The sequence below is a fragment of the Crotalus tigris genome, unplaced genomic scaffold, assembly GCF_016545835.1.
Source record: "Crotalus tigris isolate CLP2741 ecotype Arizona unplaced genomic scaffold, ASM1654583v1 scf7180000024463.87593, whole genome shotgun sequence".
NCBI lineage: Eukaryota > Metazoa > Chordata > Lepidosauria > Squamata > Viperidae > Crotalus > Crotalus tigris.
The window spans coordinates 39,784-67,034 of record NW_024100634.1 but is presented as its reverse complement, the minus strand read 5'-3'; the positions used below and the strand labels follow the sequence as shown (position 1 = coordinate 67,034).

The window sequence follows — 27,251 nt, the reverse complement described above, 5'->3', positions numbered from 1 at the left end:
CCTAAAGACCTATGGAAAGAATCCAGAAAAAGAAATATTTTGGGAAATATTAAAAAGGCAGAATATATTTCCTCATAGGATCTTAAAGGCATAATTCCTCCCCCAAGTCTCTCTGCCCCAAACAGAAACCAGGTCTGCAGAAATGCAGATGTGATAATCTTGTCAGAAAGATTGGAGCCAGGAAGATTGGAACTGATGAGATTAGAAAGACAAAGATCCCTAGAATCAACAATCCCTCACATCAAAAAAATCTAACATAGGACATAGTCATCAGCCACAGCCCCAGGGGAGCAGGATATGACCTTTGGGACATAATAGGATTAATCCATCACTATTAGAATACCAGAAGGGCACACTCAGACTCAGGTCAAAGTTCATGCCATAGGAACAACTCCAAACAAAAGCTCAAGAAGGTATAAAAACCCACCACTCCCTACTACATGTGGTCAATTTTCTCAGAGCCATCTTTCTGTCTGGCTCTCCTTTTCAATAAACTGCAACCTTCTTTCTAAAGGAGTCTCCATTTTGTTTATTCACAGCTTGGACTGGACTCTGATGAAGATTTTTCCTTCAACAAATCATATCCTGCCCTTAGAATTTGGGTGGAGGAATGTAATTTTTTAACCCCATCAGCTGTGGGGGCTGAAGGTGTTTTGTTTACGATTAGATTAGCCCAGTCTTTCTTAATAGGTACAAAATATCCATCTCTAAAGACTTGAGGCTTCTACTTGAGGCCTATTAAGAAAGACTGGGGCTGTTTTCTATCTTTCTTAAGATTTTTCTCCATTTCTCCTCTGGGAAAATATAATATCCTGCCTCTTTTAATATTAAGAATAAAGAATATTTTAATCTGGGGAGTCGGGGCTTCCTACACAGTGATACTTTATTTAACAAAACAAAAGAGGAAGCCAAGATGCTGCAACCAATATTAAAAAGGTGTAATAAAAGAGTAAGTTCTATAAAAAGTTATCCCGTGCCAAATTTAAACAAAGGAAAAATTGGCACATTGGTGTGTTTACTAAACAAGACAGTTGCTTGAAAACAGGATTCTGCATTTTCCACAGTGGAGTTTCCAGGGTCCAGGTTGCTACTTAACACAATACAAGAATTGTGCCCAGATAAGAAAAGCAACATCTCCTAGCACAGTGGTGGCGAACCTATGGCATGCGTGCCAGAGGCGGCACTTGAAGCTCTCTCTGTGGGCACACACACCGTCGTCCCATCCCTGCCTCCTCCCATGGCCCTCTCCTCACCAGCAGCCCCACCGGAGGAGAGTCGCCCTTGGGCACAGCCCACGCAAAGCAGCGTAGCCAAGGACATGGTAGCCGGGCAGTGGGGATAAGACTCCGCCCTTGTGCCCCATCGCACGCAGATGATGCTGCAGGGCACAGGCCTAGGGTGTGGCCACCATGGCGCTACTGGGCTGCCTGGGTGATCTGTGGCAGGCCGTGGAGGTGGTGGATGGTCCAGCAGACAGAGCGGGGCCAGGGGTGGGGGGCAGGTTTTGGGTACTTGGTCTCTAAAAGGTTTGCCATCACTGTCCTAGCAAATGGCTGCAATTCAGCCACCCTTGACTAGCCAAGAGCTGACGAACAGTCTACTTTGTCCTTCTGGGTCATTCTCTTCCCATAGGAGAGTGCTGTTGTCTATCTCCGCCACCCATCATGCATTTGCCATCTACAAAATCAGTGGATCCTGTGGCTGCACATCTCCATTGCAACTCCAGAGGTCACTCTGCCTGGGTCCTTTCCACAAGTCTGTAGTAGGGGCCTCTCCAGCCCATCAGCTCCGTGTGAGTCCCCTCCTCCACAACCTCTCCTTCTTCCAGTACCACAATCTTGTCTGCGTTCTCCACCGTTTGCATCCGGTGAGCAATCACCAGCACCGTCAGGGCTCCACGAGTCTGCACAGAATGCTGGATCTGGAGAAGCAATAGCATTTAGACGTATATACCGCTTCACAGTGCTTTACGGCCCTCTCTAAGCAGTTTATAGAGTCAGCATATTTGCCCCCAGCAATCTGGGTCCTCATTTTACTGACCGTAAAAGGATGGAAGGCTGAGTCAATCTTGAGCTGGTGAGGATCGAACTGCTGGCAGTCGGCAGAATTTGCTTGCAATACTGCATTCTAACCACTGCACCACCACGGCTCAAGTGTTAAGAATTATTTCCCATGTTTCTTAGCTAAAACAGTTTTGTTCAAACTCTTTGGGTGCATTTTGTGTGTGCGTGTCTGTGTGTGAGTGTTTGAGGAAGGAGCTGGAGTCAGAAAGTCCTCAGTGTACAAGTATAGAACAGGTCAGGGGTAGACAACCTCGGCTCTTTTATGACTCATGGACTTCAACTCCCAAAATTCCTGAGTCAGCTATGCTGGGAGTTGAAGTCCATGAGTCATAAAAGAGCTGAGGTTGCCTACCCCTGAAATAGGTGGTACCTGGCTCAATGGTAGCAATTGTGAGGGATTTAGGTGACCTCGGAGACAACCACTTAGGTATATGTGGGCAGTGTGATGCACCTTCCAAAAAAGCTAATGCAGTCCCAGAGGGATAGTATCAAGATCACTGAGGTGATAGCAGTGCTTTATACTGCATTGGTGAGACCACATTTGGAATACTGCATCCAGTTCTGGTCAACATGATACAAAGAAGACATTGAAGCTCTTAGAAAGAGTGCAGAGAAAGATGATCAGGGGACTGGAGGCTAAACTTTATGATGAACGATTGAGGGAACCAGATATGTCTGGTCTAACAAAGAGAATAGCAACAGCAATAGCACTTAGACTTATATACCGCTTCACAGTGCTTTACAGCCCTCTCTAAGCAGTTTACAGAGTCAGCCTATTGCCCCCAACAATCTGGGTTGTCATTTTACCGACCGTGGAAGGATGGAAGGCTGAGTCAATCTTGAACCGGTGAGAATCGAACTGCTGGCAGTCGGCAGAATTAGCCTGCAATACTGCTTTCTAACCACTGCGCCACCACAGCTCATCAACAATGATCCACAGTTCATAAGCAATGATACAGAAGAGATCCTGGGTGGATTCCTTAAAACAGCGGTTCTCAACCTATGGGTCGCGACCCCATTTGGGGTCGAACGACCATTTTACGGGGGTCGCCAAACAACGCGATCTGCCATTTTTCCCCCTCAGGGGGCGGCACCGCGCATGCGCACCGCGCATGGGGGCGCGTCTGTATGACTGGGAGTCGCCATATAAAAAGGTTGAGAACTGCTGCCTTAGAAGCACCAGAGAGAAGTTCCTTCTGATTTCCACGAAAAGGTGCTTCTCCAGCTCTGCCGTAGAACCCACAGTTCCACAGACAGATTTGGCCTCAAGTGTTTTTGCAGTCTGGCAAACAATAAAAGCCGCCCCTACATTCATGGTCCTAAAACAGACCAAGTACAGGCAGCCCTCAACTTACCACAGTTCATTTAGTGACCGTTTAAAGTTACAACGGCACTAGAAAAAAAGCGACTTATGCCCATTTTTCAGAGTTACGACCTTTGCAGCATCCCCAGGATCACGTGATCAAAATTCAGATGCTTGGCAACTGTCTCCTACTTATGCTGTGTCCCAGGGTCATGTGATCACTTTTTGCGACCTTCTGACAGGCAAAATCGATGGGGAAAGCCCAGATTCACTTAACAACTGGGTCAGTAGCGTATCAGCCGCAGTGATTTACTTAATGACTGTGGCAAGAAAGGCCGTACAATTGGGCAAAACTCACTTTAACAACTGTCTCACTTAATGACAGAAATTTGGGGCTCAGTTGTGGTCGTAAGTTGAGGTCAACCGGCACTGGTTGTCTTCGATTACAACCATTCGTTTAGCACAGTGGTTCTCAACCTGTGGGTCGGGACCCCATTTGGGGTCGAACGACCATTTCACGGGGGTCGCCAAACAACGCAGTCCGACATTTTTTCCCCCTTTTCCTTAGCTGTGCTACTCCCTTTTATTCTATGGGCTTTTGAAAGCCAATAGAACAGACTCTCTTGAATAGAGTCTAATTCTATTGGCTTTCAAAAGCCAATAGGAATTGTCCAGGCTGTCTCTGCCCTGCTGAGCCCGCCGAAAGTCCCATTCTGCAAACGGTGCTGCACCAGTTGAGTAGTCCTCGACTTACGACCGGTTGAGTAGTCCTCGACTAACGACCGATTGGGGGTCGCGGCATTAAAAAGGTTGAGAACCACTGGTTTAGCAATTGAAGTTATGACAGCCCTGAAAAAAAAGGGATTAATGGCTGGTCCTGAAACCTCACAAAATTTCTCGAAAAGGAAGGAGGCAGAGATGAGAAGGGAAGGCAGTTCATGTCCATCATCTGCAATCTATAATCTGTAACCAGCACAAAGGAGAAGTTGAGCTGCCCGCCATTTTCATCTCCCTTCCCAGCACCACAATCATGTGGGCATCATTGACACAGGAATACTATCCAAATGGCTGGCTCAGGAATTCTGGGAGTTGAAGTCCTCGAGTCATAAAAGAGCCAAGGTTGCCTAGCCCTGCTATATCCAAATGGCTATTTCAGGAATTCTGGGAGTTGAAGTCCTCGAGTCATAAAAGAGCCAAGGTTGCCTAGCCCTGCTGTATCCAAATCTTTGATTTCTTCCTATAACACTGTTTTGTAGGCTACATTTTAGGCTACAATTAGTTTGATCCAGCAGTCAAGGCAACAGGCTAAAATGGAGAAGACTGTGATACTTAGTCCATAAAAGCCGGTGACTTGACTTTGGGCCAGTCACTTTCTCTCCGCCCAGCCCACCTCACAGGGTTGTTGTTGTGGGGAAAATAAGAAGAGGAAAGTGTATTATCTCTGTTCGCTGCCATGAGTTACTTACAAAGTTACAGGAGAAGGAAGGAAGGAAGGAAGGAAGGAAGGAAGGAAGGAAGGAAGGAAGGAAGGAAGGAAGGAAGGAAGGAAGGAAGGAAGGAAGGAAGGAAGGGAGAGAAGGAGGGAGGGAGGGAGGAAGGAAGGAAGGAAGGAAGGAAAAAAAAGAAAGGAGGAAGGAAGGGAGGGAGGGAGGAAAGGAGGGAGGGAGGAAGGAAGGAAGGAAGGAAGGAAAGAAGGAAGGAATATAAAAACAAATAAATAAATAAATACATTTGCTGTTTTAATTTTATGTATGGTAGGCTTGTCAGTTGCTCAGTCAGTTGATGACCAGAATGGCAAGTCAGGCTGGTGAAAGCAACACAGGTAGTCCTTAACTTACGACCGTTGAGGACAACCTGTAAATATATTTGTAACTGCCTTCTTCTTTACTTCCTCTTTTGCCGCTTCGGGTCTTGAGGGATTTATAATAATAAAATACAAATATATAAATAAATTTATTTATTATCAATCAATCAATCAATAAATCAATCTTGTTTTTATATACTATTTTATAAAATATATTTTATATTATTGTATAATATGCATTATTATAAATAAATACATTTATTTATTTATTTATATGTATAATATATAATAATATAAAATATATTTTATAAAATAGCATATGAAAATAACATATAAAAAATAAAAGAAAAATACACACTTTTTGTGGAAATAGGCACGATGTTCTCTTAGATCAGTGGTTCTCAACCTGTGGGTCGGGATCCCATTTGGGGTCGAATGACCATTTCACGGGGGTCGCCAAACAAGGCTGTCTGCCATTTTCCCCCCTTTTCTTTGGCCATGCCCCTGGCACCCGGTTATGTATAAGTGGTTGGGGGTCACCACACATGGGGAACTGTATTATGGGGTCGCGGCATTAGAAAGGTTGAGAACCACTGTCTTAGATCCATATTATCTGGCCACGGAGGGGCTACTATTATTAAACGTAATTTTCACTGTTCATAAGCCAGTAGTCCTCTAAGACAGTGTCCCCCAACGTTTTGGGCACCAGGGACCAGTTCCATGGAGAGATTTTTCCGTGGACTGGAGAGGTATGTTTTTGCGTGCTGCCTACATCCCGCGGATGGGGCTTCACTTGTTTGTGCGGACCACTTGCTGGCATGCTGCAGCCCGATACCATTCCACGGACCAGGAGTTGGGGACTCCTGCTCTAAGGAACCGAGAGGCAGATCATAATAACCCCCAGAAGACAAGCAGATAAAAGATAAATCAACATAAGAACTCTAAATTTATCATATCAGGGGATGGCACCAGATTTTAAAGCAGTGGTTCTCAACCTGTGGGTCGGGACCCCATTTGGGGTCGAACGACCATTTCACGGGGGTCGCCAAACAACGCAGTCCGACATTTTTTTTCCCCTTTTCCTTAGCTGTACTACTCCCTTTTATTCTATTGGCTTTTGAAAGCCAATAGAATAGACTCTCTTGAATAGAGTCTAATTCTATTGGCTTTCGAAAGCCAGTAGGAATTGTCCAGACTGTCTCTGCCCTGCTGAGCCCGCTAAAAGTCCCATTCTGCAAACAGTGCTGCACCAGTTGAGTAGTCCTCGACTTACAACCGGTTGGGTGTCGTGGCATTAAAAAGGTTGAGAACCACTGTTTTAAAGTCTATTTATCCCCAACATCAACTTGGAAGAAATTATGCCGTTTCCAGTTGAATAAACCCAGTTTTTCCTGCTCCGTTACCTCACAGAAATCCAGATTAAGTCCAGAGCCCCTGAACCAGCTCAGCCAGGGTCCACCCCCAAATCCCCTCACAAGTCCCCAGCACATACTGCAGCTTCGCTCTCGGGGTCCAGGGCGCTCGTGGCTTCATCCAGCACCAACACTTTGGGGTCACGGATCAGGGCCCGGGCGATGGCCAGCCGTTGCTTCTGCCCCACGGACAGCTGGCCCCCTTTCTCCCCCACCTCTGCAGGAAGATAAGCAAGATAAGATGGAGGGGAGATAAGCAAGAAAGATGGAGGGGAGCAAGACAAATCCATCCCTTAAATCTTGTTGCCCCAAAGAGATAGCAAAGCCATCAGCTTTGGGATTGACAAATCAATGAACACCCCTACTTTACAAAGCAGGAGAACAAGGAGAATAAGGACTTGAAAAGGAAACTGTAGTATTAGATCACAAGCAAAATGTAGGCCAATTACAATGAAACAAAGTGAAAATTATGATCAGCTACGGCAATACAGCACATTTCCCCTTTATCAGAGGATGTCACAGGACTGCATTGCTTATTGATGGCAATCCAAGGGCTGTCTTTAACTGAATCTCACTGATCATTAGGTGAGGACTTCCTCACCAGTTCCTGATGGCTTCTCACAGCCAAAGTTCGTGGGGAACACAGCAGGAATTTGCAGTTTGGGTGTCTCGCAGGCAGGCAGGCAATTAAGTAGTTGCTGCTGGGTGGGGTGTATTTGTGTGTAGCTTCAGCAGTGTGAGTGAGGGATAGGACTGGCCCCTGCTAGATGGGGGAGGGAGGGTGTGTGTGTGTGGGTGGCCACAGCAGTACATGCTACATTTTCTGGTTCCTAGGATGGCTTATGCCAGGTGGAGGAGACTTATCTCTGACTTGTAACCTTTCCTACTGGCTTCCCCATTGCCTTTGCATGTGGGAAGGCGGCAAATGGTGATGATTTGATTGTGGAGTTTGGAAAGGCCAGGGGCTGAGGACAATGCTGTCCCAGGCCCCTCAGGCATTGGGGAAGGATGTCGACCGGACGAAGAGCTGCCTGCGTTCAGATACACGGAAGATCGGCTGCTGACAGACACTGGTGCCAATAGGCAGCAGATCCCCTCTGATGAAGAACAGCTGCCTCCCCCGCTCGATCCAAGGGCACGGAGAGTGGACCTTAGGAAAACTCAGGGAAGGGCTGCGAGGTTAACTCAAGAGAAGGTCACTCACAAGGAACACCTGGAGTGGATTGACTTAAAAAGAAGTGGTGGGGAGTTAACCTTTGACAGGAACAATTGTTTGCTTTGGCTTACACTCCTCCGACTTTGACTCGTGACTTGCCTGGAGAACTGCCTTCTGCCTTGTGCCTTGCCTTTGCCCTGAGGACCGCCTTTCGTTTTGTGTCTTGCCCTTGCCTTGTGGACTACAGTTTGCCTCATGGGTGCGCTTAACCGGTGGACTGAACTTAGGACCCTGGACTTTGCCCTGTGAGCATGCTCCTACTCTGCGGACTTTTCTTTGTAATATACAGGCTGTTGTTTGCGGGACTGTGGATATGGTGATTTTGGGTATGGTGTAACAACCGGAACTTCAAGGACTAGTTGTAACCACCATTTGTTTAGTGCCATCATAATCTGAAACGATGGACTGAACGAAGGAATAAGCGTAACTCAAGAGCCACCTTTCTACATTGTAACAATGCAAGCAGGATTTCACTTCGGGGGAGCCAAGAATCAGGACTGGTGGGTTTTCCAGGGGGAAAATGGACCTTTAAAGGATGAATCGAAGGGAGGGAAATGGATTTTGCCCACCTGCAGTGAAGCCTCCTTCCAGCTCACGGATGAATCCCAGGGCATCAGCTTCTTTCGCTGCTTTGCTCACGTCTTGCTCACTGCAGCCTTGCAGGCCGTAGGTGATATTGTCCCAAATGGACCCGGAGAAAAGGACGGGCTCCTGGCCCACTAGGGCCACCTGCAATTGGACAGGGAGGCCTATCAGGACAAGGCTGTGCTGAGGGAGAAACTCCATTGATCTTCCTCATCAAGCACCTTTCCAGGGTGGAGCTGGTTAATGCTCAAGGTTGATGCTCAGAATGTGCAGAATTCAGAATAACAGAGTTGGAAGGGACCGTGGAGGTCTTCTTGTCCAACCCCTTGCTCAGGCAGAAGGCCCTATTACCATTTCAGACAAACAGTTTCCCAATCTCTTTCTAAAAACTTCCAGTGTTGGAACATGCACAACTTCTGGAGGCAAGTTGTTCCACTGATTAATTGTTCTCACTGTCAGGAAATTTCTCCTCAATTCTAGGTTGGTTCTCTCCTTGATAATAATAATAATAATAATAGTAGTAGTAGTAAAGTTGGAAGGGACCTTGGAGGTCATCTAGTCCAACCCCCTGCTCAGGCATGAAACCCTACACCATTTCGGACAAGTGGCTGTCCAGTCTCTTCTTAAAAACTTCCAGTGTTGGAGCATTTACTGCTTCTGTAGGCAGGCTGTTCCACTGATTAATTGTTCTGACTGTCAGGAAGTTTCTCCTTAGTTCTAGGTTGCTTCTCTCCTTGATTAGTTTCCACCCGTTGCTTCTTGTCCTGCCTTCAGGTGATTTGGAAAATAGATTAATTCCCTCTTCTTTATGGCAGCCCCTGAGATATTGGAATACTGCTATCATGTCCCCCCTTGTCCTTCTCTTCGTTAAACTAGACATGCCCAATTCTAGCAACCGTTCCTTATATGTTTTAGCCTCCAGTCCCCTAATCATCTTTGTTGCTCTTCTCTGTACTCTTTCTAGACTCTCAACATCTTTTTTACATCATGATGACCAAAACTGGATGCCGTATTTCAAGTGTGGCCTTACCAAGGCATTGAAGAGTGGTATTAATACTTCACGTGATCTTGATTCTATCCCTCTGTTAATGCAGAACAGATTAGTTTCCAATGGATTAGTTTCCATCCATTGTTTCTTGTCCTGCCTTCAGATGCTTTGGAGAAAAGCTTGACCACCTTTTCTTTGTGGCAGCCCCTGAGGTATTGGAACACTGCTATCCTGTCACCTCTAGTCCTCCTTGTAGTGAATCTTACGTGCAGATATACGATTCACTACATCTCCCAACTGTAGACCTTGAGCTGTTATCTGCTCTTCTTTGGAGACAAAGTGGCAATACCCAGCCAACCTCGCCTGATTTTGAAAGCTAAGTAGGATCATGCTTTGTTGGCACCTGGATGAACTCCAGGTCCGTGGCTAGACTAGGAAGGTCACCAAAACAAATCACATCAGGGGATAACATTTACACTGTTGCCAGAGAAACGGTGCAGCCACAGTCCTAGATCACAAGAGATTCTCATCTTTTATATGAACCAAGTGTGCAGAATTTCCTGAATGCCGCACCTTTTTACTTATCAAGCAACACAACGAATCCAAAGCCTTTGATTCTAGGCATCTTTTACTACCTTCTGCACCAGAGCAGATCTGAGCAACTTTGGAGATTTCAAGCATCAAATTGGTGGTTCACAAAGTTGCCTCAATGGCATTGCGTTCACCATTCACTGGGGCATTTTTGGATGTCAATAACCCAATTTCTGAAAGCCAGAGGCTCTTACCCTTTTTTTTTTGAGACAGGAAATGCATTGAAAGCACACTGTAGGCCAGTGATGGCGAATCTTTTAGAGACCGAGTGCCCAAACTGCAACCCAAAACCCACTTATGTATCGTCGAGTGCCGGGTAGGTGTGGCCCATCGGCTGGGTGTGGCCCATTGGCTGGATGTGGCCAATTGGGTGGGCGTGGCTGCGGTGGTAACAGCAGACTGGGTGGGACTAAAAAGTTCAATCAATCAATTCCAACTTTGCAAGATCTTTTTTTCCCCGCGAGAAGTTGAAATTGACTGATTGAACCTTTTTTTTTTGTACATGGCGGCAGAGGCCTAAAGCGAAAAGGTTTTATAAAACCCAGCTGAAGGCCTAGGACTCGGGTGACGGTGCGCGTGCCCACAGAGAGGGCTCTGAGTGCCGCCTCTGGCACCCGTGCCATAGGTTCGCCACCACTGGTGTAGGCCATAACAATTAGAATTTTAAAGCACAAGCACAAAAAAATACCCAGTCAGTTCCAGCCAACTCCTTCTAATATCATGTGGTCCTGCCTACTCTGCATCACCCCCCCCCCTCTGAAAACATCACCAAGTGTTGCCCATCAACCACCCAAGGAGACCCAGGCCTCATCCTGCAGGCAATGGGGCTGGTCTCATCCAAACTGTGTGGCCTAACATTTCTTCACTCTCCATCTTCCTTGCTGAATGAACCCCCATTCTAGTGCCAAGAGACCCAAATGTTTCAGTCAAAGCCAAAAGCTGCCTTCACCCACTGCTGCTCCCAACCAGGCTGGCCCCTCCCTCACCTGCCTATGGAGATACTTGTGTTCATATTTCCCAACTGGGACTCCGTCCAGCAGGACCTCCCCAGACTGGGGTTCGTAGAAGTGCTCCAGGAGGGCGACGCAGCTGCTTTTCCCGCTGCCGTTCAGGCCTACCAACGCCGTCACTTCCCCAGGGCGAAGCTCAAAGGAGACATTCTAGGGCACAAGGAGATGCAAATGCATGCAAAATGTAGCAGGGATATTCAGTGTGGATGAATGCACATGAAAGGCAGACATCAGCAACGCGATCCACATCTAAAAAAGCCACACATAACGGGTACCCTATAAATACCACATACAGCCCAAAGGACACACTCTGCTAGAGAGATGTTCCTTGAGGATGGGCTCCAGTAAGAGTCCAAAAACTCGGAAGACGAAACCTCTGGTCCCGGTGACCGACCCAGATTTGATCCTACATATCTAGATCCTACAATCTGAGTCTCCTACAGCAGTGTTCCCCAACCTTTCCAGGTTGGCAATGGGGGGGGGAAGAGGAAATGGTTTGTGGGAGGGGCAGGCACATGTGCGTGAGTGGGGCTACTAGCGCATGTCACTCATGCAAGTGGGGCTCTGAGCACCTGCCATTCATGCAAGTGGGGCTGTGAGCATCTGCCACTCGTGCAAGTATGGCTGCGAGCACCAGCGCCTGCCACTCATGTGAGTGGGGCATGTGTGTGTGTGTGTGTGTGTGTGTGTGTGTGGCCATTCATACAGCCCAGTTGTAAATAGGCCACAGCCCAGAAGTGGGCCGCAGCCCACAGGTTGAGCACCCCGTCTCACAGTATAGAAACTTATTTTGTCTTTCTAAACACCTTTAACATCTCAACATTCTTCCTTCCAATGTTCTTTAATGAAAGTGAAAGGATGCTGGTCAACCCACTTGACTAAGTTACTTAAAGCTTTAGCAACTGCATTTGAGTGATGCACTGGTGGCATGGTGGCGCAGTAGTTAGAATGCAGTATTGCAGGCTAGTTTTGCCGACTGCCATCAGTTCGATTCTCATCAGCTCAAGGCTGACTCAGCCTTCCATCCTTCCAAAATTGGTAAAATGAGGACCCAGGTTGTTGGAGGCAAAATGCTAAGTCGGTAAACCTCTTAGAGAGGGCTGTAAAGCATTGTGAAGCAGTATATTAAGTCTGTGACTGAGTGCCCCAAAACTGCTCTGCCCCCCTGCCCTGCCCCGCTCTGCCCCCTGCCCTGTCCACTCTGCCCTTGTCCTGCCCCACCGCCATTCTGCCCCCCCACTCTGCCCCAACCCCGCCCGCCCATAGGGCCACCCACTGCCTCCATAGCCCTCCACAGCAGATCGCCCAGGTGGCCCTGTAGCGCCATGGTGGCCACACCCTCTGCCCATGCCCCGCAGCATCATCTGTGTGTGATGGGGCATGAGGGCGGTCCCTGCTGCCCAGCTGCCATATCCTTGGCTGCGCTGCTCCACGCTCAGGGGAGGCTGCTGGTGAGGAGGGGGCTGCGGGGGAAGTGGGACTGGGGCAACGGTGCACGTGCCCACAGAGAGGGCTCTGAGTGCTGCCTCTGGCACGCGAGCCATAGGTCTAGGTGCTATTACTATTGCTCTCCCATACGGTACCTTCAGGACCTGGATCTCGGGGCGGGAGGGATAGCAGAAGGAAACATTTTGGAAGGAGATGCATCCGGAGAGGGATTTTGGAGACAACGTCCCTTCTGTGCTGACAGAAGGTTTCCGGTCAAGATATTCAAATACTTTTTCTGCTGCGGCCACATTGCTCAGGGCATCCCCGTAAGCGTAAATCAGGCCCTGTGGGAGGAAAAGGAAAGGGCAGCAATGTGCAATTTGCAATTTCAGCCAAGTTTGTCTGCAACTTTGAACTTGCAGCTTGGTGCAAATTGCTGGTTTCTGTTCACAAATGGCCACATTTCTTTCAAAAACAGAAAACTCACAGGAATTTGATTTGAAATCTGGAACGTCTTCCAATTCCTTAAAAAAAAAAAAAACACCTTGCAAATGCCCTCAAAGTTTTATTTTTGGAAAACAACATTTCTGTGGGAAAATAACTTAGAAGGAAGAAACAATTTGGACAAAACCAGAAGCACCAACCAAACTGATAATGTACGCAGTCATTTCCTCAAAGCAGCAGCATTTTTTTTAAAAAAAGTGTTTCTAAAGAAGTTTTGTTCTTTTGTTTCCGCTTGTTTGCTACTTGTTGAGTTGCGTGTAATGCCTATCTTTCTGCAGAAAAAGAAATCCAGTGTTCCTTTATCCAAAACCAAAACCATTTTTTAAAAAATCTATAAAGGGAGAGACAATTTGGTGTTCATCAGCAGCTCCATCTCTATCCCTTCTTGCCACTTGGAACCTGCAGCAGCTTCTCAGCTCCAAGTCACTCAAATGTTCTCCAAATGTCATTTCATGTCAGACCTGCCCCAGCCTGATCCCTTAGGGAAGAAAAACCCTCGACTCCATTTAGCTGAAGTGAAAGGTACTTTTACTAAGAGATGCTGCTTGCAGTAAAGTCAGGAAGAATCTGAGTTTCCTGTGCAACAAGACAAAGCTATTTCCTTCAGTCCCCCTCACGCCATGACCAATCCAAATGTCGCCAGCCAATGCAATGTCGCCGGGATGTTTTGGGAACACTGAGGTTTTTGGGCTGGTAACTTTCCATACTGAGGGCAAATGGCCTTGAAGACACCTAGGCACGAACTGTCTCATGGTGATCTGCTTTTCTTCAGCTGTCAAGCCCCTCCCAAATTCCAACACAAAAATGCATACAGGTTTATTGCCCATTTGTCCCCCCCACATGCCTTTGATGGCAGGACGCCAGCGCAGCACCAAGCTGAAGATGATGGACCTGACATTTCAAAACAATCATTACATACAGTCCAACATATGTCGCACAGGCCTACACAAACATCAGTAACTCCCACAAAATGAAATTGGTCTTAAACAGACCCAGAACTGAAGCCTAGATCTATAAGTAAAATTAAATATAGTTCAACACTAAAATTTGACCACCTCATAGTGAATGGAATTGCTGGAAGGAAATGTATTTTAGTTCTTAAAAAAGAGAGTAAAAAAGAAAGAAACAAAGCAAGAATCCAACTGTAGGGTGTGATGAAGGGTCAAATGAACAGAGGTATGAGGACCCGAAGTGCCAATAAACAAGAATATTTGTAGCTCAGGGTTGACACGAGGAGTCCTTGGGGCTCTCTGAACTTGCTTGTTTTCTTGCAGACGTTTCATTACCCAAACTAGGTTACATCATCAGTGCTGTTACCTAGTCTGGGTAATGAAATGTCTATGAGAAAACAAGGAAACTGAGAGAGCCCCAAGGACCCCTCAGGTTGAAATGCTACAGAAGAAAACATTTTCAAATCTAAGCGTTCACTAACCTGTACACACTGCCCTATGTGTGTCTGGTAGAGGATGAAGGAGACCAAGTTTCCTTCGGTCATGAAGCCAGTGAGGATCTGCTGGTAACCACAGTAAAGCAGGATCAACTTCATGCTCAATCGGAGGACCTGGAGTGGGAGAAAAATGGTAGGTCATGGCTGAGAATCCTGCTTCTCTCTCACGCCATGGCGTCTTCTTACTTCTTTTGGGTGGGGCTATGAAACATGTTTTTAAATTCCATTCTGCAGACATTTTTTGGCAGGGTTCCGATTTCTGGGCAACAACCAGGCCTTTAGTGCCATACAAAAGGCCAACAGGGTTAGGACCATCCTAATTTCCAAAAGGTGAACGTTTCATAGGGTGGGCAATACAGCAGAAAAGGTATATCTTCTGGGCCCTACCAAATGGCATTCCCTAGCTATTCTGTTCCAAACTGAACAGGTTGCTTTCTGTACAATGCAAACAGATAGATAAGTCAGAAGAATAAATAGAAATATAGCTTTTATTCTGGGAATTCTAGACAATGACTTACAGTCACGTGGAGATGCATCCAGAAGTACATGTTTGCAATATTGGTTTATTCCCCAGGTAAATTGACATTGGATTTTCCCCTCTTCTCTTCCTGAGCGTCACATGTTGGCGAGGATCTCCTAACCGTGTGGCTAGGAACCATGCGGCTGGTGAACAAAGGATCCAATCTGGCTTGTGTCTAGGAAGTCTCTCAATGACCTTTGATACTCCTCCCACTGACCCATCAACATACGTAGCATTTAACCCAATAACTGCCAGACACTCCAACACACTGATACCTGCTCTCTAGTTAGGGCTACATAGAGCTATACAGTCCATGGAGCTATACGTTCCAGAATACTAGCGTACGAGTCCCCAACCCCCGGGCCATGGCCCACTACTGGGCCACGGCCTAGTCGAAACCGAGCTGTGGGAGAATGGGCAAGTGCACGCATGTGAAGCTCCATTCACGCGAGCGATGGGCAAGTGCACGCATGCGCGCAGAGCTCCACTCACATGAGCTGAGGGCACTTGCGCTCGTGCGCAAAGCTCCACTCACATGAGCAGAGGAATAAACAGCCAATACAGGTAGTTCTTGACGTACGACCGCAACTGAGCCCAAATTTTTTGTTCCTATGTGAAACATTGGTTAAGTGAATTTTACCCCATTTTATGACCTTTTGTACCGCTGTTGTTAAGTGGATCACTGCAGTTATTAAGTTAGTGACGCGGTTGTTAAGCGAATCTGGCTTCCCCATTGATTTTGCTTATAAGAAAGTGATAAAAGGGACCCCAGGCCACTGCAACTATCATAAATATGAGTCAGTTGCTAAGCATCTGAATTTTGATCACGTGACTATGGAGATACTGTAATGGTCATAAGTGTGAAAAGCAATCGTAAGTCACTTTTCTCAATGCTATTGTAACTTTGAACAGTCACTAAATGAACTACCTGTATACACTCCAGACTAGAACTGGTAGATCAGTCATGAATTTAACAGGTAGTCAAATCCCATGACAAAGGTCAGAATTGTGCAAATCATGGAATTCCCCGTGGTTTTCTATGAAAGTGAAAGTTGGACTTTAAAGAAGCAGGATAGGAAGTATATTGATGTTTTTACACTTTGATGTCAGAGAAGACTCCTGATAGCCAAGAAAACAAGCCGATGGGTCATTCAACAAATTAAACAGAGTTCTCACTCAAGGCATGTGTCAAGGAACTGCGAAGCAGCTGTCCAGATGAAATTGGAGACACTGACACAAACTTGTAGCCTTTTATATAAATATAAATATATTTAACATTCAAATCTACAGCAATCTTTGTCATCAACCAGGAAAGGAAGAACATAAAGATAGTCGGGAACACAGGAATATCCTGAGGTAAAACTAAAACAGTATACAGAACACACAGATGAAAAAGGCGGGAAAAAAGAGAAACTCCCCCTTTGTACTTATCACAGTGTAGATTGCCTCATGCATGAATCAGCACTCTCTAATTAATCAATTACAGCTGTGTGTTCTGGCCTATTGTATACTTCCAGAAGCTCTCAGGGAGCACCTAGCCATCCAGGGGAGCAAAAGGGTTGATTTCTAGAGCTTCCCCCTTCCTAGGCAAGTTTCTTCTGACTTAGAAAACATTCTAAATACAAAACTGTGGAGAATCTGTAGCAGACCAAAAAAGTAATGCTACAAGTAAGACGCCATTTTTCCGCCGGAAGTCTATTTTACTGTTCCAGCTATTAAATTCAATATCCTAACACATGAACTGTATAGTCAAGACTATGGTTTTCCCAGTTGCAATGTACGGCTCTGAGAGTTGGACCATAAGAAAGGCTGAGTGCAAAAGAATTGAGGCCTTGGAACTATGGTGCTGGAGAAGACTCCTGCGAGTCCCCTGGATTGCAAAGCGATCAAACCGGTCAATCTCAGAGGAGATCAACCCTGACTGCATTTTAGAAGGCCAGATCCTGAAGTTGAAACTCAAGTACTTTGGCCATCTAACGAGAAGGAAGGACTCGCTGGAGAAGAGCCTAATGCTGTGAAAGATTGAGGGCAATAGAAGAAGGGGACGACAGAGAATGAGGTGGCTAGATGTAATCACTGAAGCAGTTAGGCGTGAACTCAAATGGACTGCAGAAGATGGTAGAGGACAGGAAGGCCTGGAGGAACGTTGTCCATGGGGTCGCGGTGGGTCGGACATGACTTCACAACTAACAACAACAACACATTAACGACCAGGCTCAAATTATCCTACTTCCGAAACATTTTGCAAAGACCCAGCTTTCTGGAAGAGGCTCCAGGTGGACAGATTCACTTACAGAGATGATGAGTGCACCATTGGGAGACTTGAAAGAACATGATAGATCAGTGATGGCGAACCTTTTAGAGACCGAGTGCCCAAAAACTGGCCCCGCCCCTGCTTCACACCCTGCCCCACCCCCGCTCCGCCTCACCCTGCCTGCCCGCAGGGCCACTCACCACCTCCAGGGCCCACTGCAGATTGCCCAGGTAGCCCAGCAGCACCACAGCAGCCACGCCTTCTGCCCACGCCCTGCAGCATCAACTGTATGTGATTGGGCGTGAGGGCAGAGTCTTGTCTATACTGCCTGGCTGCCATATCCTTGGCTGCGCTGCTCCGCATGGGCCACACTCAGGGCGACTCCCCTCCAGGTAGGCTGCTGGTGAGGAGGGGGTCGTGGGCGGAGGCAAGGCTGGGACAATGGCATGTGTGCCCACAGAGAGGGCTCTGAGTGCCGCCTCTGGCACCCATGCCATAGGTTCGCCACCACTGTGATAGATCATTCTGAAGAAACTCTGTGTGGTAATTAGGATTTAAAGACCATTTGATGACACATAATCAATCAGTTTTGGTTATTGATGATTCAAAGAAAAAACCCGTGACAGACTTAAACTGGAATTTTACTGGGTTGCATGTCCACTTGTTGTCTGACCTTTGGCAGTTAAGATTTTAATTGAAAAAAACATTCTTGATCGGCAAATCAGTGCTAAGAATTATGATACAGCATACCTAAAATCTTATAAGATTGGGGACAAAAAGACAAATTTCCAAAACTTTTCATACAAAGTAAGAAAAGCTTGCAAGACTTGGCAATCTCTTAAAATCTGAGCCATATTTTGAAATTATTTTACTTAGACACCTACAACACTCACTTAGAGGACCTAGGTCATGGATCGCCAACCTTGGCAACTTGTGGACTGCAACTCCCAGAATTCTTCGGCCAGCCACGCAGTCCACAAGTCTTAAAGTCGCCACGGTTGGAGACCTCTGAGTCCTAGAGGACTTACCCGGGCAACGAATACGTAAACAATCCTTTCCACGTCCCTTTGCTTCTTCAGCTGGCAGGTGTCCTCCAAGGACGCCTCGTAGCGCTGCGACTCCTTCTCCTCAGTGGCAAAGCTGTGCACAGTCTGCACGGACGAGATTACCTCATACACCACCTCCTCTGAGCGGGCCACCGAGTCCTGGATCGCCTTCAGTAAAGCCTGGATGGACCATGAAAGAAGCGGCAAAGTGAGCCTCCTGAAAACTACCTTGGACCAGGCATCCTGCTGGTGGTGGCATACCCAAACCAAAGTTCAGTGGCCTCATTCTGAGGAGGAGACCCCAAAAATGCTTCATTCCACTCCATCCCATTTTATTTCATTTATTTCTCACATGTGACCAACCGGATGCCAGAGTACAAGCTAAAGAGGTAGATGTACTCTCCCACTATTATGCGTCCTTCCCACAGCCCCCTGGATAATTTCCTCTCCGTGCACAGAGGGAGCTGAAATCCTTCAGAAAGCGGCAGCAACACTTGAGAGCAAAAGAGCTGCCTGCTGGTAGCTGAAATCTGTTAAAATCTTCTTGGTAGGTAGCACTTTTGCTCCACTGTATAATGATCTGGGAGACTGCAATTGGGAGTTCCAGCATGGCAGACATTGGGCAAAACAGTTGTGTAGGTATCTTGCTTAATAACCGCTTTACTCAGCGACCAAGATTTTAGTCTCAACTGTGATCATAACTCGAGGACAAGTTGTAGGATGCCCATCTGCTTTTTCACTATATTTCTATTTGTCTTTGCCTTCAAACTGGCTTCTTCATTCTTTTTTTTCCCAGCTCCTTCTCTGTCTCTCCTTGTAGTTGTCCAGCAAGTGGGGCCCTCATCCTCCTTTTCCTCTTTTCACTTGAGGAAAGAGACAAGGATGCAAACACACAATCCCTTTTCTTCAGCCCAGGAAAAAGGGGAAACCAGGCTACACAACCCACAACCCATCCTTTTGTACAAGCCACACAGACAAAGAAGTGGGTTTTGATCACACGGCTGCCATCTTTCCTTTTCTGACTTTCTGGAGATGGCACTGCATTCTGCGCTGCTCAGCTCCCTTGAAGTTTCTTTTTTCTTCCCCTCTCTGGCTTGCTTTTCCTTTCCCTCAGCTGGCCCAGTTCCTCACTCACCATGCTGGTGTTCCTCCCTCTCACACAATTGGTCTCAGAAACCCAGAAGTGACCACCATTCCCTCTAAGCCGCGATCTGCCTCCATGATCCGTACCTGATGACGGACATCGTAGACCTTCTGAACGGCCATCATGAGTGGGGTCTCGATCAGCATTAGCAGCGTCAGGCGCCAGGACAGGCCAATCATGAATACGTAGAGCCCAACGGCCTTGATCAGGGTGCGCAGGAAGACATTGGTGTTGAGTGGCACCGAGTGGCTCATCATAGTTGTGTCTTTGGAAAGGCGGGAGGCCAGCGCTCCTGTGGGCAAAGAGGTATCACTTGACAAACGCCACACTGGCAACACAGGGAGGGAGATTATAGGGAACAATTCCCCCAGGAAAGAGAAGACCAAGTCCTTGACACGATATCCAAGGATAGAAAAGAGTATCCTCTTTGCTATATTCTAACAGTGAGGACAATTAACAGTGGAACAGTTTGCCTTCAGAAGTTGTAGGTGCTTCATCACTGGAGGTTTTTAAGAAGAGAATGGACAGCCACCTGTCTGAGATGGTATAGAGCAGGGGGTCTTCAAACTTGGTCCTTTAATGACTTGTGGACTTCAATTCCCAGAATTCCTCAGCCAGCATGCCTGGCTGAGGAATTGTGGGAGTTGAAGTCCACAAGTCATAAAAGGGCCAAGTTTGAAGACCCCTGGTATAGGGTCTCCTGCTTGAGCGGGGGGTTGGACTAGAACAGGGGTTTTCAACCAGTGGTGTGGTACATTGGCACCTGGCAGGTGGTATGCGACCATCCTAGAAAAGTGGTAGCGGGGGAGGGGAATGAGCTGAACCGGTGGCAGCACCGCACAAGCCTGAGCGAGAGATGGCTGGAGCTGCAGGGCTGTCAGGGCTCAGCGGAAGCGCCAGGATCAGAGCTTCTTCGGGGCTGTCAGGGCTCAGTGGAAGCGCCAGGATCAGCGCTGGGCTCCAGCTGAGCCCTGAAGAAGCACAAATCAGCTGGAATGTTGCAGCCTCTCCAGGGTCTTATGATTTACATTCAGATGCTTGGCCACTGATTCATATTTATGAGGGTCACAGCATCCCAGGGTCATGTGAAGTGACCAAAACTTGCTGCAACCACCCAGCAGACGGGGGGAATAAAAACCAAACACCCCCCCCACCCCCGCTGCCAATCCTCAACAGAAATGCTCACAACAATGAAAACCTCGGACAGGAGGAAGAGTGCGGCTGGGCGGGCAGGCAGGTGTCTTGCTCGGCTGTGGCTTGGGGGGCACTTTTTTCAATGCCATTGTAACTTTGAACAGTCACTAAGCGAACTGTTGTAAGTCGAGGACTACGTGTACTTTATCACTTTTTTCCGGGGTTTTTTTGGGGGGGTCATCTAGTTTTTGACCCATTGCTAGGTGACTGGTGGTCCTCGGATGTTGCCATATCCTAAAAGTGGTACAATGGGTGAAAAGGTTGTAAAGCCCTGGACTAGATGACCTCCAAGGTCCCTTCCAGCTCTATTCTGATTGCTATTCTTATTGCAAATCTAGATAGCATACTTAAAAGCAGAGACATCACCCTGCCAACAAAAGTGCGTATATTAAAGGCCATGGTTTTCCCAGTTGCAATGTATGGCTGTGAAAGTTGGAGCATAAGAAAGGCTGAGCGCCAAAGAATTCAGGCCTTTGAACTATGGTGCTGGAGAAGATTCCTGCGAGTCCCTTGGACTGCAAGGCCTTCAAACCGGTCAGTCCTAGAAGAGATCAACCCCGACTGCTCTTTAGAAGGCCAGATCTTGAAGCTGAAACTCAAATACTTTGGCCACTTAATAAGAAGGAAGGACTCCCTGGAGAAGGGCCTAATGCTGGGAAAGATGGAAGGCAATAGAAGAAGGGGACGACAGAGAATGAGATGCTGGATGGAGTCACTGAAGCAGGAGGTGTGAACTTAAATGGACTCCAGAAGATGGTAGAGGACAGGAAGACCTGGAGGAACGTTGTCCATGGGGTTGCGATGGGTCGGACACGACTTCGCAATTAACAACAACAACATTCTGATTGCTCTTTGTCATGAGCAATGACATGACATTCCCACCTAAGTCCAGGCTACTTCCCCATGGATTTGGGGGTAGCCTCCTATCCAAGGAACATCTGAGCTTCTTTCTCTGAAGTCAACCCAGGGCTTCCTTCTCTTGAGCAGGTAAAGATTCTCTCTCCAGCCAATTTCTGCCAATCATGAAAAAGCCGAACAAGCGTAGGTTTGGCGAATACTTAGATGGCAGACATCTTAGTAGCAGGAGAGCTCAGAACTGCAGACTGGATTAAAAAAAATAGGGGGAAAAATCCAATGGAAATCATTGCTGAGCCGAGGTGGCGCAGCAGTTAGAGTGCAGTACTGCAGGCCACTTTAGCTGACTGTGTTCAGCAGGTCAGCGGTTCAAATCTCACCGGCTCAAGGTTGACTCAGCCTTCCATCCTTCCGAGGTAGGTAAAATGAGGACCCAGATTGTTGGGGGCAATATAAATATATATATACATTGCTTACTGGTGTACACCGCTTAGAGAGTGCTTGCACTTAAAGCGGTATATAAGTCTCATAAATAAACAAATAAATAAATAAATTTCTTTATGGCCTGCAAGGGAAAAACACGGTTGCAACCATGTTGTCCCCGGGAGCAGAGTTTATCCCAAAGCAAAGCCCAGCTATGGCATTAGTTCTGCTTGAAAGGCTAAGATGAGACCTGACTGATACATGGATGGGAGGCCACCAGGAAATCCCAAGTAAGAGAGTGTGTGTGAGAGAGAGGGGGGGAGGGAGAGAGGGGAGAGAGGGAGGGAGGGAAGAGAGGGAGAGGGAGAGAGAGCAGAAAGTGGCACTGGTAAAGCACTTCCATCTTCCCCCCCCCCCCAAAATAGTAAATGAATGGTCTGCCTAGTCATCAGTCAAGCTTCATTTAAGAGACTCTTTTCCTTTAGACAGTTCCAGAAACAGCAGCTGCCTGTTTGGGCCCTCACCTGTTTTCACCTCCTGGAAGAAGGCCAGGTCTTGCCTCACCAGAGAAGAGAAGAGTAAGTTGCGAGTCCGGATAACCATCCGTGAGATCGTGAACATGAAGAGTCCCCCACGACAGCTGGCAAACACGGAGCTAGAAAAGAAAAACAGCAAGAGGGGTGGGTGGGTTGGTTCCTGCTTCATCAATGGAAACTGAGTCACAGATCCATATATGAGCACGTACAGGATTTGACCCGGGTGCAAAGAGAACAAAATGTTCATATGGATAGGTCTATCCCACCATTTGAGATTAAGTTACTTCTGATGCTCTTCCCTCCATTTTGAAACTGCTTTCATTTTCACGTTGAATTTAAATCAGCAACAATCTCCCTGGTACCAGCCAAGAACGGATGTTCCTTTAGAAAGCTTTTTTTTTTTTTTTTTTCAGATTTGCATTCAAGTGAAAGCTAGGGATAGACCACAAGTTTTAACTGGTTAGAATTCTGCCAGGTTGCAAAACAAGCAGCTAAGGATGTCCCAAAGGTGCTTTTTTCAGGAGCCAACTGGACTATATTGTTTTCTTTTTGACGCTTCTTCAGCTCTGGATGAGAAGCAAAACGTCTTTAAAGAAAAACAAGGAAATCCACCTTTGGGACACAAGGCAGAAAACATACTGAGCCAAGAAGACTCCACACACTTCTGTACTGCTCACGTGACCTTGAGGACACAGATAAACCTCCAAGTGGCCTCAACAATTCTCTGAAAGAATGCAAATTACTATTATTATTATAGATCATCGCACAGTCAGCCAGATGTTCAGACTGGATTTGGCATTTTGTCTACCTATCGAGTCATTATTATTATTATTATTATTATTATTATTATTATTATTATAGATCATCGCAGTCAGCCAGATGTTCAGACTGGATTTGGCATTTTGTCTACCTATCGAGTCCTTACCCAGGACCTGGGATAGGCAGATGTGGATGTTTGATGGTATTACAGATATCGTCGCAGGATGGAAGCAGTTCCTAATAAGGCTGCCTTTTGCAATTGACTAATGGCAAATTTGCCAATGCAATGGTGTTCAAGTGGTGCTCCAGTTGTTTTGGGATTGCACCAAGGCACCTATTACTATTGGTACTACCCTTGCTTGTTTTTGCCACAGTCTTTCTATTTCTATTTGTAGGTCTTTGTATTTTGTTATCTTCTCCAGCTCTTTCTCTTCTATTCTGCTGTCTCCAGGCACTGCCACATCCACTATCCAGACTTTTTTGTCTTTTCTTATCGACAATTGTTAAGTCTGGGGTGTTATGTTGCAGGTGCTTGTCTGTTTGAATTCTGAAGTCCCAGAGCAGTTTAACTTTATCATTTTCTATGACTTTCTCTATTTTATGATCCCACCAGTTCTTGCTTACAGGCAAATGATATTTCTTGCAGATCTTCCAATGCACCATTGTTGCTACTTTGTCATGCCGCTGCTTGTAGTCAGTCTGGGTGATTTTCTTGCAGCAGCTTACCAGGTAGTCCACTGTTTCTTCAGCTTCTTTGCATAGGCGGCACTTACTGTCTGTTGCCGTCTTCTCAATTTTGACTTTATATGCATTTGTTCTTAAGGCCTGCAGCCAGAATTAGTCCCTCAGTCTCTTTCTTCAATTTTCCTGCTCTTGGCCATTGACAGGTCTTTTTATTATCTGTTTTCCCAGCTATTTTTTTAATGTACTGGCCATGTAGTGCTTTGTCTTTCCATTGTCTTCATTTGGTCTTTCTTGTAGGCCAGTTTGGTCTGTCCGGTAGTCAGTAAGCCTTCCTGATATACTAATTTCAGTGCATCTTCATCATTGTTCTTCAGATATTCTTCCAAAGCCATTTTTTCTTCTTCAACCATCTGACGTACTTGCAGCATTCCGCCTATTTGCCTTGGTAGATAAAGTCTGTCAATGTCACTACTATTATTATTATTTTAAAAAAAGATGGAAGGGACCTTGGAGGTCATCTAGTCCAACCCCCTGCTCAGGCAGGAAACCCTACACCATTTCGGACAAATGGCTGTCCAGTCGCTTCTTAAAAACTTCCAGTGTCGGAGCATTCACTGCTTCTGGAGGCAGGTTGTTCCACTGGTTAATTGTTCTGTCAGGAAGTTTCTCCTTAGTTCTATGTTGCTTCTCTCCTTGATTAGTTTCCACCCATTGCTTCTTGTCCTGCTTTCAGGTGCCTTGGAGAATAGTTTGACTCCCTCTTCTCTGTGGCAGCCCTGAGATATTGGAACACAGCTATCATGTCCCCCCTCGTCCTTCTCTTCGTTAAACTAGACATACCCAATTCCAAACGACAGCTGCCTTCAAGGAATATAAATCCTTCCATTCCCCCAGCATCTAGTCAGAGCTGAAGAAGCTTCTTGGATCAGAAGCGAAACGTCCTCAAAAAACAACAACATGGAAATCCAGTTGCCTCCTGAAAAAAAATCATCTTTGGGACAACCATGTCCTGGATGACTTGAGAGTCTCCACAGATAAGCAGCTAAGAAGAAAGCAAGGGCTAAGATTTGCTTCAGGAGGACTCCAGAGAACAAACTGATTTTCAGACCTTTCTTGAAGTTCCTGCTTCATCAATGGAAACTGAGTCACAGATCCATATATGAGCACGTACCAGATTTGACCCGGGTGCAAAGAGAACGAAATGTTCATATGGACAGATCTATCCCACCATTTGAGATTAAGTTACTTCTGATGCTCTTCCCTCCATTTTGAAACGGCTTTCATTTTCAGGTTGAATTTAAATCAGCAACAAGATCCCCGATATCAGCCAAGAACGCATGTTCCTTTAGAACAGTGGTTCTCAACCTGTGGGTCGGGACCCCATTTGGGGTCGAACGACCATTTCACGGGGGTCGCCAAACAACAAGGCTGTCTGCCATTTTCCCCCCTTTTCTTTGGCCACGCCCCTGGCACCCGGTGATGTATAAGTGGTTGGGGGTCACCACAACATGGGGAACTGTATTATGGGGTTGCGGCATTAGAAAGGTTGAGAACCACTGCTTTAGAAAGCTTTTTTTTTTTTTTCCAGATTTGCATTCAAGTGAAAACTAGGGATAGACCACAAGTTTTAACTGGCTAGACTTCTGCCAGGTTGCAAAACAAGCAGCTAAGAAGAAAGCAAGGGCTAAGGTTTGCTTCAGGAGGATTCCAGAAAACAACCTCATTTTCAGATCTTTCTTGAAGTCTTAAAACATCAGGCGGGGGCCGTGTCTTTTAGGCCTCACTCGGCCTTTCACTGGCAGGCCAGAAGGGAAAAGGCACCTCCTCTGGAGTAAGCAGTTCTAATGTGGAATAATGAACAATCCCTAGAATAATGATGTGTCTCCATAATTACTGAAATAGTGCTGTGTCAGTAGTATGTGACTAACCTAATGCGCATTACACTTGGATACAATGTATGTAGCAAACTCTCCATTGTAGACCCGTGAGAAACGAACCTAATGTATTACAATGCGTGTTCCTTTGTTCCTGAGAAAAGGAAAGTATAAAACTGAAGTCTGAACCCGCCCTCGGGGTTCAGAATTGCTTGTTGTTTTTTGCTTCTGAACCTGCGCAATAAATCTCTCTGCTAAAACCCTCTGGAATTCGTAAGAGTCCTTTCGTTTTCCACAAGATTTCTGCAACCAAAAAATTGGTGAAGCCAAGATCAAAACCACATTTGCCACAGGGATCTGGCTGAGCTGAGTTGACCTCAAAAAGAGAAGCGGCATCTGGCATTGGGACAGGAGGCCACTAGGAAATCCCAGAGCAGAAGTTACACTAGGAAGTAAAAAACAAAAAACCATCCCCAAAGAAGGCAACAGTCAATAGCTCCCTTACAGCTGGCAAGGGGGGAAAAAATGTCCCAGTATCTCCATGAAGGCAACTTCATCCAACGTGATCACCCCTTGTACTGCCTTGTGAACAAGATGCCGGGCGACAACAGAACCGTAATCCTGGGTGTGCATTTAAAGGCAGCTGCAGCAAAAGTGCTGGGGGGGGGGCTGGAATAAGCTCACCTTGCAAATGAGATCAGGAAGAGTAGAGAGATGGCTGTGGAAAAGGCTTCTGCATCGTATTTGGTGCCCAGGATGTCAATCAAACGCCCGATGTAATAGGGCAGGAATGTTTCACCTGCAAAGGGAGGGGGGAAGAACAGAGGAGGTGATGTAGGATCTTTATCAGGAAAGACAGCTTAATCCACACACACAAACACAAACACATACAAACACTGCAAATTGTACGTCTTGTTCTGTGTAATGGAAGGAAACCATGAGCTTTTTGCTCCAGGGTTCCCGCCCCAACTATGGAAAGAATGGGGCAGCCCCTCAAAATGGGAGAAAAGATGCTCGAATTGGACACTGAATGGGCCGAATGGAGAGTTTGGAAAACAGGACGCACCCTGGTGAAAGCGAGTTCAGAGCCAACGGCCAAAGCCTCCGGAATTCCACATTTTATCTGGGCAGGAACTGCTCCGTGGCAGGAGGCAACCAAGAAGGGAATCAGAGGGGATTCAGGGAGAACGTCAAAAGGAGCAGCAGAATTTCAAAGACTGAGGTCAGGTCTCTTAAAGACCTTTTGGTGACCTTTTGGTGCGACTGAATTATTTTATTTTCTTTAGTGTAGGGCAGCGGTTCTCAACCTGTGGGTCGGGACCCCATTTGGGTTCGAACGACCATTTCACGGGGGTCGCCAAACAACGCAGTCCGCCATTTTTTTCCCCTTTTCCTTAGCTGTGCTACTCCCTTTTATTCTACTGGCTTTTGAAAGCCAATAGAATAGACTCTCTTGAATAGAGTCTAATTCTATTGGCTTTCAAAAGCCAGTAGGAATTGTCCAGGCTGTCTCTGCCCTGCTGAGCCAGCCAAAAGTCCCATTCTGCAAACGGTGCTGCACCAGTTGAGTAGTCCTCGACTTATGACCGGTTGAGTAGTCCTCGACTTACG

At 46.6% G+C, this 27,251-nt stretch overlaps 1 protein-coding gene across 2 annotated transcripts in view; it reads right to left on the bottom strand.

Annotated features, from left to right (window-relative positions):
• Positions 1-485: 485 nt before the first annotated feature.
• LOC120303324 (antigen peptide transporter 2-like) overlaps positions 486-27,251 on the bottom strand; it is a 42,237-nt gene continuing 15,471 nt past the window's right edge. For both annotated transcript variants that reach the window (XM_039332766.1, XM_039332765.1), the window contains exons 3-12: positions 26,325-26,439; positions 22,312-22,442; positions 19,402-19,607; positions 18,154-18,351; positions 14,337-14,465; positions 12,556-12,744; positions 10,949-11,122; positions 8,368-8,527; positions 6,663-6,799; positions 486-1,921 (exon numbers count right to left, since the gene is read on the bottom strand). In XM_039332766.1, coding sequence (XP_039188700.1) covers positions 1,730-1,921; positions 6,663-6,799; positions 8,368-8,527; positions 10,949-11,122; positions 12,556-12,744; positions 14,337-14,465; positions 18,154-18,351; positions 19,402-19,607; positions 22,312-22,442; positions 26,325-26,439 — 1,631 coding nt within the window. In that variant the 3' untranslated portion in view covers positions 486-1,729. The remainder of the gene's footprint in view (positions 1,922-6,662; positions 6,800-8,367; positions 8,528-10,948; positions 11,123-12,555; positions 12,745-14,336; positions 14,466-18,153; positions 18,352-19,401; positions 19,608-22,311; positions 22,443-26,324; positions 26,440-27,251) is intronic.